General features: G+C 45.9%; 1 protein-coding gene across 1 annotated transcript in view; it reads left to right on the top strand.

The window, feature by feature from the left end:
• Positions 1–1,547: 1,547 nt before the first annotated feature.
• DPT (dermatopontin) overlaps positions 1,548–13,062 on the top strand; it is a 33,151-nt gene continuing 21,636 nt past the window's right edge. The window contains exons 1-2 of the mRNA XM_074983546.1: positions 1,548–1,853; positions 10,547–10,672. Coding sequence (XP_074839647.1) covers positions 1,558–1,853; positions 10,547–10,672 — 422 coding nt within the window. The 5' untranslated portion in view covers positions 1,548–1,557. The remainder of the gene's footprint in view (positions 1,854–10,546; positions 10,673–13,062) is intronic.

The raw sequence follows: 13,062 nt of genomic DNA, 5'->3' as shown, positions 1-13,062 counted from the left end.
GTGCCCTCAGGGGAGCCAGCAGCCTCTGTGGGCCCCTGGACAAGGTTGGGAGGGCTGGCTCCATGCTCTCAGGAGAGGTAGTGCTTTGGGTGTAAGGGGGGAGGCTGAGGGCAGCCAGCCCTCAGTGCTGCTTGAAATGTACCCTGCCTCCATTCCCCAGCCCTTAGCACTGCCCAGAAGGTGTGGCATGGCACTCTGGCAGCAATTTAAGGGGCCTGGGGAACTGACTCCCCATCGGCATGCTTGTGTGCAGAAGGCCTAAGATCCAGACGATGGAAGCTCCACTTCAAGTTGAGTGCAGAACGTGAGTTCTATTCCTGTGGAACTGTGGAGCGCTGGGGCTAGCTGTCAAAGGCCACTGCCCTGCAGAGCTTCTAAGCACCATCTGAGCAGCCACCCTGCTGTAATGGAGCTTGGATCGCTATAAGGCAGTTGCCTTTTCCAGCAAGTCCAGCCCATTCGCCCCAGCAGGTCTGCTTAATGGTGGGCTCTGGGAACAGCAGCAGCTAGGGATGAGGGCACATGCATGTTTTAAGATCATGCAGTGAATGGGCAGGTAGGGACACGTGGATCTTTGCCATTTGGATCCTGTAATCTGTTTGCTACTGAACTTGGAGATTAAGAATCTGAAGGTAGTGATTTTGGATCCAGTTCACTATAAAGTCGTCTTAGGCACATATAAACGCAGTCCATATTTCTGATTCAGGAAAGCCCACAGGCACTTGATTAACCTGGAATTCACGATTAAGCCCCCTTGAATTCTATCAGACAAGCACAGACAGTAAAACAAGTACTTCAGTGGTTTTCTAAAAGGGATGGCTTCCTGAATCAGGGCCCAGGAGTGCACTTCGCGCCATCAGCAGCCAAGTCTGCTGAATGCATGGCATATTTCGCTTTCACATGCTCATAACTTAGTCATAGCAAAATCATTTTTCTCTGGGAACAGTTTGGCTCTCCTCCTCAATGAGGACTATTCCCATGATAGATCAGAACAATCACCAGTCAGCTATCTGGGCTCCAAAAAGTCAATGGGGAACGTATATTTTCCCCCACTCTTTGCTCACTCAAAAAGAATAGCACTATTTTTGCTCATGATTAAAAACAACAGCAACAACAAAAATCTCTGCAAGGACAAGTGCCAAGAATGGAGAATCGCAACCCAAAGATCAATAATGTTGCACCCAGTTCTGCCCATAGATAACAGCTTGAATTTCAAACAAAATAGTTTTTTTTAACTTTAACTACTGCATAATGGGTTGCAGTGTATTAACCATTTATATGTACAACATTTATAGATAGTAATTTTACAGAAAGTTACAATAAGAAAGCTTACCCTGTTTCTTTGCTCCTAAGAATTACTGAGTTTGAAGAATTCCAGCTTAAAAGTAATTGACAGTGTCTGTAGCCAATATCTGAGGTCAGAGAACTTGTGTTAAACAATGACACATTGCACTTGGATCTAGATATGAAACATCTGGAAGCCACATGTTACAAGCAATATAAAAGGGCCAGCACAACAAATCAGTGGGGCACAGCTAAGGCAGAAACATAGTCAGCATGGACCTTGTACTTCTCTGTGTGTTTTTGCCGCTGATGACAGTGGCCTGGGGCCAGTATGGAGATTACTATCAAAATTATGACTACGGAGGTAATGATGGGTGGGTCAATGTGTATCGCCAGGGCTTCAACTTCCAGTGCCCCCCTGGCCAGGTGATAATGGCAGCACGGAGCACTTTCAGCAAGAAGGAAGGCTATGACAGACTGTGGAACTATGCCTGCATGCCTACGCCCCAGAGTCTTGGGGAACCAACAGAATGCTGGTGGGAAGAGATCAACAGAGCTGGAACGGAATGGTAGGGTACTGTTAAACTACCTTTTGAAAGAGAAATGGCAATGCCCCAAGCTGGTGGGTACACAGTAGCTCTGTGGCAATAATGCAAGGGCACATTCATTATCTGCTTAGCCATTACAAATGACTATCTTAGCCAGATTAGTAATGATGCACACTGATAATGTGATAGTGATCCTACTTTAAACTTTAAGTTTTATAGCACTTTTCCACCGGAGAAGTCTAATGCATTTTGTGAACATTAAGTGATTTAGCCTCACCACCTCATCTCCCAGGTGGCTTGGCATTGTGGCTGCTGAGTTTACAGAAGGGGAGAGTGAGGCACAGACAGGGACTGGTGCTTGCCCTAGGCTATAGAAGGAATCAAAGCCACAGCTAGGAACAGAACCCAAAATTCCTGACTACCCATCTCCTATTCTAGCCATTAGGAAAAGCTTCTTCCTTCTGGGGCGTTGTTTTTTCTCTGTAGCTTTCCATTGCTCAAGACTTTGGCTTGGTCCCAGTATGGGGCTGGTTTCTGGGGCTGGCTCATTAGTACTACAGGGGCCAAAAATGTATGCTAGTCTAAGATGATGATAGTGAATATTAATTATCTGATAATGATTGAGCATGCTATGGAAAGCCTAAGATGATCAGCTGTAATTAATCATATATGTTATTGTGCTTATGAGAAGAACTCTGCAAAAAGAGGTAAGAATTTGGAGGTGACAGTGGCAAAGTTCCATGGGAATATCAAGGGCTATGCATGTGGGATCATTACATGATGCAAAAATTTCATTTTCTCATGTTATTGCCATGAAATGGAAAACAAGTTGAAAATGTTCATGTAGTCAGTTCAAAAATGTCAAACATTTTAGATTATTTGGCCCCAAAAATTAAGTGAAGACCAAAAACTTTTGCAGGTTTTGCATGAAATGTAAACAGTTTCAAAACTTCAAAATGAAATGTGAAACCCTTGATTTTTCAAGGGGTTTGAATTGTGTTTTGAATGATTCATGCTCCTCAATGCAGCCTGTGGTAAGTTCTTATGGCTGATGCAATTGCTAATTAAAAAGAAAATTGACTCTTTAAGACTCACTTTGGAATAAGACTGAGAAGAAAAAGGGAGGGGAAGGAAAAAGAAAGAAATGGGAAGAATAAGCAGGAGACTGTGATAGTTACAATGTATTTACCCAGTCCTTTTCATACTTTGGTGTCAGTTGCATATATTGCATAGTGATTTTGACTGAGTTCTTTGTATTCTTTAAAAATAAAGATAACTTTTTTCCTCTCAAACAATCATTGACAGAAATTGCTGAAGTCATTTCTCACAAACAGGATATTGTGTCATTCTACACAAAGGGTGCATCTACACTTGCATTCCTCTTTTGAAAGAGGTGTGCAACTGAGGCAAATCAAAAATGCAAAATTAGGTATAAATTTGCATATTTGGCAGCTCACTTTCATATTCTAGTTTTGAAAAAGCTTCTTTTGAACGAAGAAAGCCAGTGTAGATGCTGCTCTTTTGAAAGTAAACCCCATCTTCAAAAGAATGCTTTTCCCCATTAAATAAAGGGGAAAAGGATTATTTCGAAGATGGGTTTACTTTTGAAAGAGCAGCATCTACACTGACTTTCTTCTTTTGAAAGAAGCTCTTTTGAAATTAGAATATGCAAATGAGCCAACAAATATGCAAATTTATACATCATTTGCATTTTTGATTTACCTCATTTGCATGCCTCTTTTGAATGAGGAATGCAAGTGTAGATGCACCCAAAATGTTTTCTGATGCTGGTTGATCCATCATTCATCATCAGAACTCTGAACCCTCTGCATATCATCTATGCCTTCTTTTTTTACTTATTAGATCTTTCTAGTTTGTTGCTTACACTTTCTCTTCTCCTGTCTCCATTTCTTTTCTCTCCCACCTTTTTTAACTATCAATTACCTTTCTTAGATATTGCTCTCTTTTCATGTGTTTACCTATCATATCTCCATCCTTTATTTATCTTAGATATTTCTACTGAACTGTCTTTTCTATCCACCTTATCTATTTTGGATGTGCCTCTCTTAACTATCTTATCTCTATACTGAGCCTTTTCTTTTTTCTTGTGAATTTCAGGTGGGATTTTCAAAAGCACTTAAGTCACTACTGAAAGTCCTTGGGATTTGTGCTCTTCACTTTCTTAGGGCTTTTGAAAATCCCATCCTTCTGCCTTTTCTCTATCAATATACCTCTCTTTACCGGCTCTCTACTGGGCTTGCACTATTAAAAACATACGTCCTTCCAGGAACTGTGTGTGAACAAAAATTATGAATAACAATCTGTAGTATGGTGGGTCTCTTTCTGGCCATCTGTGTGTCCCTTTTGGTCTCCTGATTGATCAGTTCTGCTTGTGCCGGCTGGATGATCTGATCCATTTCATGCCGTGAGGAGATGGAGTCTGGCCTCACCTTGCATCTCATCAGCAGCAGAGATTCCACAGCCTGCTCCACTGACAAACAGAAAGCTGAAAAGTTCTCCCAAAAATTTAATCTACATTTTGCCAAGCTGCAGTTGACATCTATTATTTCTGATCCCGCTCTCAGTAACTACTGAGAATAAATGATAAAAGAATCGTGGTAGGACTCGGGAAGTGCATCTCGCCCTTATGCCCCTGCTAAAGTTTTAATTGCTAAATGGGGTGCTTCTGGATTAACCCTGTCCCTCTGTGTGGCCCTTCCTGTGCCCCATTGCCCCTGGAATAAATGTATCACTCTCCTGCATGATATCCCTTTAACATATTAGCAGGTAGTTGTTATCACAGTTTCAAGGTAACTGTACTGATATTCCCCCTCTAAGGCCCCTTGAGGCCACCACTACAGATTTCTGGCACCCAGTTGTCACCTCTCTAAGGCAGAGATCCACGCCCCTCTCCCTTTGGAGCAGCGGTTTTAAGGCTATGCAGCTCCCCATCTTACATTAAGATATTCCAAGCAAGCCAATCTGCCTAAAGGATAACAACTGAGCACTGCTTTTTCTCTGAGGGCTATGAATAATGTTTTTCAGACTGTGACAAAATACCACACAGTTCTTTCTAAGTAAGCACATTTATTCTTGAGGTTAAAAACAATTAGAGAGAAAACATGTAAAAGTTCCCATGGAAATGCTAAAAGCTTACCAGAGATTACCCATTAGTAGGGTTCCCTCTAAACTGTCTGGCTGAGCAGCTGCACAGCTGCCTAATAAGCCCCACACAGGGACTCAGGGCAGTTGTACAGGGAGCTGACACGGCTTGTGGAGAGGCAGCACCTCGGAGAGAGGCACTCCCCTCCGGCTCGAGCAGCACAGAGTATGGTGATATGCAATGGGTCGGACTGGATGATCTAATTGTCCCTTCCAAGCTTCAAAATCTATGCATGTGTTTAAAGTTAAACATGGGGACTTTGCTGAACTGGGACCTATTTTTTGAAAGGAGAGATTCTGGCACCTTTATTTATGCCGAGCAGAACCCTTACTTCACAAGTGGCTCCACTGGCTTCTCTGAGACTGGGGGACAAGATATTAATCAATGGCCGTGTCTACACTAGCCCCAAACTTCGAAATGGCCATGCAAATGGCCATTTCGAAGTTTACTAATGAAGCGCTGAAATACATATTCAGCGCTTCATTAGCATGTGGGCGGCCGCGGCACTTCGAAATTGACGCGCCTTGCCGCTGCGCAGCTCGTCCCGACGGGTCTCCTTTTCAAAAGGACCCCACCTACTTCGAAGTGCTGCGGCCACCCACATGCTAATGAGGCGCTGAATATGTATTTCAGCGCTTCATTAGTAAACTTTGAAACGGCCATTTGCATGGCCATTTCGAAGTTTGGGGCTAGTATAGACACGGCCAATGTTAGGGTAACAGACTCTGGCCCTTAAGGACTGGTAGGTGGGCATTGGCGGGTTGTTGGAGTAACAAGAGGGCCAGGGCACAGTGTCAGTTTCTAATAATTTATAGGCTAAACCCACTTCATTATGTCATCACTGTGGCAGCTACACAGTGAAGTATTTTGACTGGGGACGTGAAAGCCAAGGGTATTGTAAGTCTATCCTGTTCCCTTTACAATGAAGGGGATCTTGAAAGTTCTGGCTGAAAACTTTTCCACCTCAAAAAAGGAAGGGTTTGGGTGATTTCTCTGCATCTGGTGAAGTTCATGTCTTCTGCAGTTGCTGCTCAGTTATTTGTGGCAGAGATTATTTAAAAAAAAAATTTAGGAAAAGCGACTGTGGAGGCAATGAACCAAATTGCACCGAATGGCCGGGTTTAAAATAACCAGCCAAACAACTCTTGCCCAAGAGAAGAAAGCCTTTCCACGAGGTCATTAGCCTCTTGCCCCTCTTCATATTACATGGACTCACTGCTGTGCCTGCCTTCAGCAAACTCAGTTTATTTTGCAGGTATGACATACAAAGTTTTCTAAAAAAAGTGCAGTTTAATGTAAGCTTGTTGCTGCTTTTCCTTGGTTAGGGCTCTGAGAAAGGGTTTTAGTAGAAGTGGGGAATAGCAAATGAACAGATTCTCCAGTTCCTGAGTCAATCTCTCTTTCACATGTGCGTGAGCACACGCACACACACAATCCTGAAACACTGATCACATCATGGGCTGAGGAAGACAATTATGTAAGAATTGCCTCTTAGTATCTTGGCAGCGAGACGCAATCCATTTGTGGAAGACTGTTTTGGTGCAGACCAGCACTGGGGAAGCACCACACAACCGCAGGAATCGGGCTGCCTGCTTCATATACTGCCCTTTCAAAATGTTCCCATTTGTGTTAGTCACCCTAGAGAAGCTCATTTCCCTTGCAGTCCTAATTTATGTTTTAAGGGGCAGCAGGGTTCGTTTTTACATGAGCTCATGGGAATAAGGGGACTTCGAAGTAGGCGGCGTCCTTTCGAAAAGGAGCCCCGTCTGGACACGCCGCGCGGCGGCAAGGAGCGTCAATTTCGAAGCGCGGCTGCCGCCCGCATGCTAATGAAGCGCTGAATATGCATTTCAGCGCTTCATTAGTAAACTTCGAAATGGCCATTTGCATGGCCATTTCGAAGTTTGGGGCACGTGTAGACACAGCCAAAAACAGCAAGCAAAGAGGACAAATCAGAAAAAGACAATCAAGGTGAGCAAATCAGAGAGTGGACGGGTGTGGGGGAAGGTCAAGAATTAGATTGAGCCAAGTTCTGATTCTTCAATTAGATTCTTCAGTATAATTCTTGACCTTCCCCCGCCCCCCACTCTCTGATTTGCTCACCTTGATCATTTTTTTCTGATTTGTCCTCCTTGATTACTGTTTTTCGTTCTCTGTGTCTTAGATATTGAGTCTGTTCTGGTCTGGCTATGGTCTGAAGAAGTGGGTCTGTCCCACGAAAGCTCACCTAATAAACTATTTTGCTAGTGTTTAAAGTGCTACTTGACTGCTTTTTGTTTTGATAGTGTATAGACTAGCACGGCTTACCCCCTGTTAGTAGCCATAGGGAAGAGTGTGACTGAATTCCAAAAGCCCTGGAGGAAATGAGTGGTGGGGTTTTCTGAAGTCAAGGCAGAAGCAGATGATAGGAAGGAGTTGCATAACCTCAGCAGAGCTGGAGAGGCCCCTACTCTCCCCACTCCCCTGCCTCCACATCTTGAGCTGCAGTGCCTTACATACTCTCAGCTTTCACAGAATCACACAGAATCACAGGGCTGGAAGGGACCTCAGGAGGTCATCTAGTCCAGCCCCCTGCTTCAAGCAGGATCAACCCCTTCTAAGTCATCCCAGCCAGGACCTTGTCCAGCTGGCTTAAAAACCTCAAAGGATGGAGAATCCACCACCTCTCTAGGCAACGCATTCCAACACTTCACCACCCGCCTGGTGAAGTAGTTTTTCCTGATATCTAACCTACACCTTTCCCTCTTCAACTTCTGACCATTACTCCTTGTTCTGCCATCTGACACCACTGAGAACAGTTTCTCACCCTCCTTTTTAGAGCTCCCCTTCAGGAAGTTGAAGGCTGCTATTAAATCACCTCTAAGTCTTCTCCTCTGTAAACTAAACAAGCGCAAATCCCTCAGCCTGTCCTCATAGGTCTTGTGCTCCAGACCTTTAATAATTTTTGTTGCCCTTCGCTGAATCTGCTCCAGCAAATCCACATCCTTTTTATACTGGGGGGCCCAAAACTGGACACGATATTCCAGATGTGGCCTCACCAGTGCCGAATAAACAGGAATAACTACTTCTCTAGACCTGCTCGAAATGCTCCTCCTAATGCACCCCAGTATGCCGTTAGCTTTCTTGGCTACAAGGGCACACTGTTTACTCATATCCAGCCTTTCATCCACCATAACCCCTAGGTCCCTTTCCATCATACTGCTGCTGAGCCACCGGGCTCCAAATACGGCTCAACAGCATGATTCTTCAGAAGCCCATTAAGGGCAAGACTGGAAGGGTAAGCACGTAAGACAAAGCTCAGCCTTAATATCCTACTATGTCTATAGTCTCTTGGATATAAAAGATCACATTCCATAAGCTTGAGCCTGTGTTCACTGAAGTTAATGGCAAAGCTTCCTTTGGCTTTATTGATGCAGGATCAGGTGCCATTGAAAGAGTATCACAGTTTATCCCTTATCAGTTCTGAGAAGCAAAGCATGTACATTATAATCAATACATCATCCGCTTCTGGACAAAGTGTACGACTGCTTCTGGGATGCATTGCCGCAGAGGTGACGTGCCTGTGATTTAGTGAGCCTGTATATTCCACGAGAAGGACACTGATTTATTTGCTAATGAACTGAGAGCTGGCAGTCAGTCCACGGAGCACAGAGAGCGTGCAGCAGGGTGTTAGTTCAGTAAATTTAGCAAGAGTTTCATTTAGCAAATCCAAACTTAACCCTCTGGGCAAGTCTTTTAATCTTCCTCCAGAAAATGTCTCCGTTTCTCCACATACACAATCCTATTGTAATACTGTTACCTACTTGGGGGACTTTACAAGCTCCTACAACAAGGGGCTGTGGAGAAGTTCCTTGGGAAATCAGTAGGAAAAGTTTCTGCTCCTGCTATTTATCACGCAATATTTGATTTTTTTTTTAAATCCCCAGCTCATGGAGTCAGGTAATTACATGAGAAACTCAACTTCCGTTTTAATCAAAGTCAGTTTCTAGTTGACAAGGTTGCAGAGAAAAGCTTGGAAATATGACACCCAGAGAAACCTAAATGCTCAAAAACCAGAGAGTAAAGAAAAAGAAGTGCTGAGTTAACATTGTAAAGGCAATCTTCACCTGACTTTTGATTTATAACTATTTAGGGTTGGCAACATGGTATCATTTCTTTGCCTCAAAGGGGGTAACAGGTTAAATATTTGCCTAGCACTTTAAAGATGTAAATCATCATATTAGTGTTGCTTTCTTGTTTAAAATATTACTAAATAATGTGCCATAAGCATATATAGTGCTTTTAGATACAGAGCTAAAAAATTCATATACTCCCTGCCCCAGGGAGTCAATCTGCTGGGGTGAACAGGAATTATGCTGAACACAATATGGAATATATTCACTGCCACGCTCATCATTTCCACAATGCTTCTGAGTTAACAGTGGGGTAGAGAGGGGGCATTTGAGTCTTGTTTGCATGGAAACAATTGGAACTCATACTGCAGCAATTACAGTAACAGTGCAGCTCCACGACTGGGAACAATTTTGTAAGCACTAATGGGCTTTCTTTTCCTCATATGTACCCTAGTTTTAAAAAACAACCTTCAACCCAGCTAGGCTTAGCATTAAGATAGCTGCGCCACTGATGGCATTTCCTGGGATAAGTGTGCTAAGTGGTGAGGCTGTTAAAAGTGAAGCGGGCAATGTGGATGAATCACTGAATCAGGAATGGAAGGAGGAGACCTTGGGGACACTTGTGATGGAGGCATGTGAAAGTGACTTCTCAGCGATGCCCTGGAGCAATGAGTTCCACAGGTTAATGTCATCTCCTATACAGATATGTATGTCTGTGGTTCAATTATTTATGCATTGCCATCTCACCTCTCAAATCATAACTCTTTTCTTGCTAGGAAAGAAAGTGCTTGGTCTCTTGCAGAAGCAGAGATGGGGGGTGAAATCTAGGCTCTAGTGAAGTCAACGAGAGTTCCGCTCTTGGCTTCAGTGAAGTCATGATTTCAGCCAGAGGGCTTTCATAGGAAACCTCCTGAACACTGATGCCTGTTAGTGTGTGATCCTGCCCAAAGCTCTCATTGGGGGCCTCTTTATCAAAGATGCTATTACTCCACTCTGCCAATGTAAAATGAGAACTTGCGTGAAAATGAGAACCAGGCCACTGAGTTTCAGGGTGTGGAATCAGGAGCTTCTGTCACCAGGGGGAATGGCATTAGCACATGTATCCGGGAGGAAGCACAGAGGCACACAATAGCCTATAACACCAGCTCTGAACTCTGAATGACACCAAAGGAACATCCATGACACCAGGCCCTTCCATTAATTAAAACTAGATTGGGCAAAGCTTAGGGCATTGCAGTGCAGGGGACGGTCTTACAATGTTGGTTGAGGGGGCTGGACTGAATGCCACTTTTCCATCCCTGCTTTCTTTGCCTTTGCAATTCCCCTACCCCTTTCTCTCCATTGGCTGAAAGGTGCGCCAGTGAGAAAGTGCAAGAACTTCAGGAACTGCTTAAGGACACCAGGAACCTAATGCTGTGTTTGTTTTTGGTTTTGCTCAGGTATCAGACCTGTTCAAATAATGGGCTGGTGGCAGGATTCCAGAGCCAGTATTTTCCATCTGTGCTTGATCGGGAGTGGCAATTTTACTGCTGCCGCTACAGCCGGAGATGTCCCTACTCCTGTAGGTGAGTTCCATGTGATTTACTACAGCTCAAGTCAAAAATATCCTCCCAGTGTAGCATAACTGACCACTGTGGCGTAGAGTAACTTTAAATCAGGAACCAATCCCTGCAACAAACCTCGGTGCCAACTGTGCTCACACATCTACACCAGTAATGTCATCACAGGACCTAACCACATCAACCATCCCATCAGGGGCTCTTTCACCTGCACATCTACTAATATAATATATGCCATCATGTGCCAGCAATGCCCAACTGCAATATACATTGGCTAAACTGGACAGTCTCTACATAAAAGAATAAATGGACACAAAGCAGACATCAGGAATGGTAACGTACAAAAACCTGTAGAAGAACACTTCAGTCAGAAACTTCAAAAACAGATTCTAAAGAGAAACTGCAGAGCTACAGTTCTTTTGCAAATTTGATACCATCAACCAAGGATTGAACAGAGACTGGGAGTGGCTGGCCAATTACAAAAGCAGTTTCTCCACTCTTGATGGTCACACCTCCATGTTAGCTACTGATAATGTTCATCTTCTGTGACTGAACAGACCTTGTGTAACACGTCCCGTGACGCCCAGCCCCTTGGTCTAGGGCGGGCGGCAACAAACAAAAAAGGGGGTTAGGGCACCAGCCCGTACTCAGTTCGGGCAGTTAGCGGCTCACCACTACCACCATACGGGCCCCCAGCCCTCCGTCTAGGGCGGGGCAGCAGTTCAGAAGAATTGTATAGTTCTGGGCCCAGCCCTCAGTCCAGGGCAGGGCAGCAGTCCCACGTAATGATACAGTTCTGGGCCCGGCCCTCAGTCCAGGGCGGGGCAGCAGTTCACAAGAGTTAAGCACCGGCCCAGCCCTCAGTTTGGGGCAGGGCAGCAACACAAGGGTTAAACGCCGGCCCAGCCCTCAGTTTGGGGCGGGGCAGCAACACAAGGGTTACAGACAGGCTCAGCGGGGGCTGGCCCTGTCAGGGAGGGGGTAGGGGGTCGCAGGCCCTCCCACTCCACTGCGACCCGGCCCGGGGCCCTGGGGGTCGCTCACATGCATCCCCGGCAGTGGGGATCCAGACCGCAACACACTGCCATAGGTTCGTGAGCGATGTTCCCCGGGCCACTTCCTACCTCACCCTCTGTTGGCGGCAGGTCCCAGTCCATCTGGTCGAGGGGTCCTCCTAGGTCGGTCTCCTCTGGGACATCCACCTTTGGGGGCTCTGGCCAATCGTCCATAACAACATCGTTAGGGTAGTCAGGCGACGGCAATACAGGAGACGCAAGGCGGTCCTGGGTCTGAGTGCTGTAAGGATCCGCCGGGACTCTGGGGCAGCCCGCTCCCGGGGCCTTTTCCAAGGCGGGGGGTCTCCGCCGGCGGGAAGGCCCTGGTAGGTCCGGGAAGTCCGGGTAGTCTCCTTGGGGCATACGGACCCGGGATTGCGTGGAGCCTCTGGGGGCCTGCTCCTCCGGCCTGGCCGGGCGGCTGCAGGCCCTCTCCCTTCAGCCCCGAGGAGCTCGTGCAGGCACGTCCTCCCTGCCCGGAGGCCCAGCCCCAAGTGGTTCCTGGGTCCCGCCTTTGGCTCTTCTAGCCCCTGGCCCCGCCCTCTGACGGGCGGGCCTCTGGTCTCCTGACTCTGGCCCCGCCCACCAGGGCCTCTGCATAGTCTCCCCTGCCTCCGGGTCTGCAGGAGGCCACACTGACTCACTACACCTTGTCAACTTTGGCCCTCCCCTGGACTGAGACTCCCTCTTTAAACCCTCTTCTGGAACCCCCACCACTCAGGCATCTGATGAAGCGGGTCTTTGCCCACAAAAGCTTATGCTCCAAAATAGCTGTTAGTCTGTAAGGTGCCACAGGACTTCTTATTGTTTCTAGATAAGGAAAGAAGCCTATTAGCAGGCAATTAGAACTAGAAGGCAAGATCCTCTAGACTAGAATGCATTGGTTTGGCCAGTTATAAGGCAAAACAGGGGACTTCAGTCTCCATGGTGGTTAATCCAGTATTTTTTTCTGACTGGCACACTGAATAAGTCTCTTACACAATGTGAGCATAGTTTTGTAACCAGAACTAGTTTTTAAAGTGCATTCTTCACTGAGAGGTATGCGAGACGTTCACAAACCTCCAGGCCTTGTTGTGTGGCTGGCTGGCTGTCGCCCAAGTGCAACAGCAGTACATTCATTTTCAGAACCCAATCTCTTTGCATCTAGGAGGGCAAGAAACTGCATTTTGTAAAACTTAAGTAACTGGGACTAGAGCAAAATCTGTGAACTCCTCTTTGTGCCCTTCCCACATTGTGGTCCACAGATGCTCTGCCCATGCAAATGGTATGGACAGGCCAACCATGTCTCCAGCATCCAAGGCAGACTTGCCTTGTTTGGATCTCATTTGAGGCCGATTTTAA

The sequence above is a fragment of the Carettochelys insculpta genome, chromosome 1, assembly GCF_033958435.1.
Source record: "Carettochelys insculpta isolate YL-2023 chromosome 1, ASM3395843v1, whole genome shotgun sequence".
NCBI lineage: Eukaryota > Metazoa > Chordata > Testudines > Carettochelyidae > Carettochelys > Carettochelys insculpta.
Note: the sequence above shows the minus strand (reverse complement) of the source record. Positions and strands in the feature narration are given on the sequence as shown.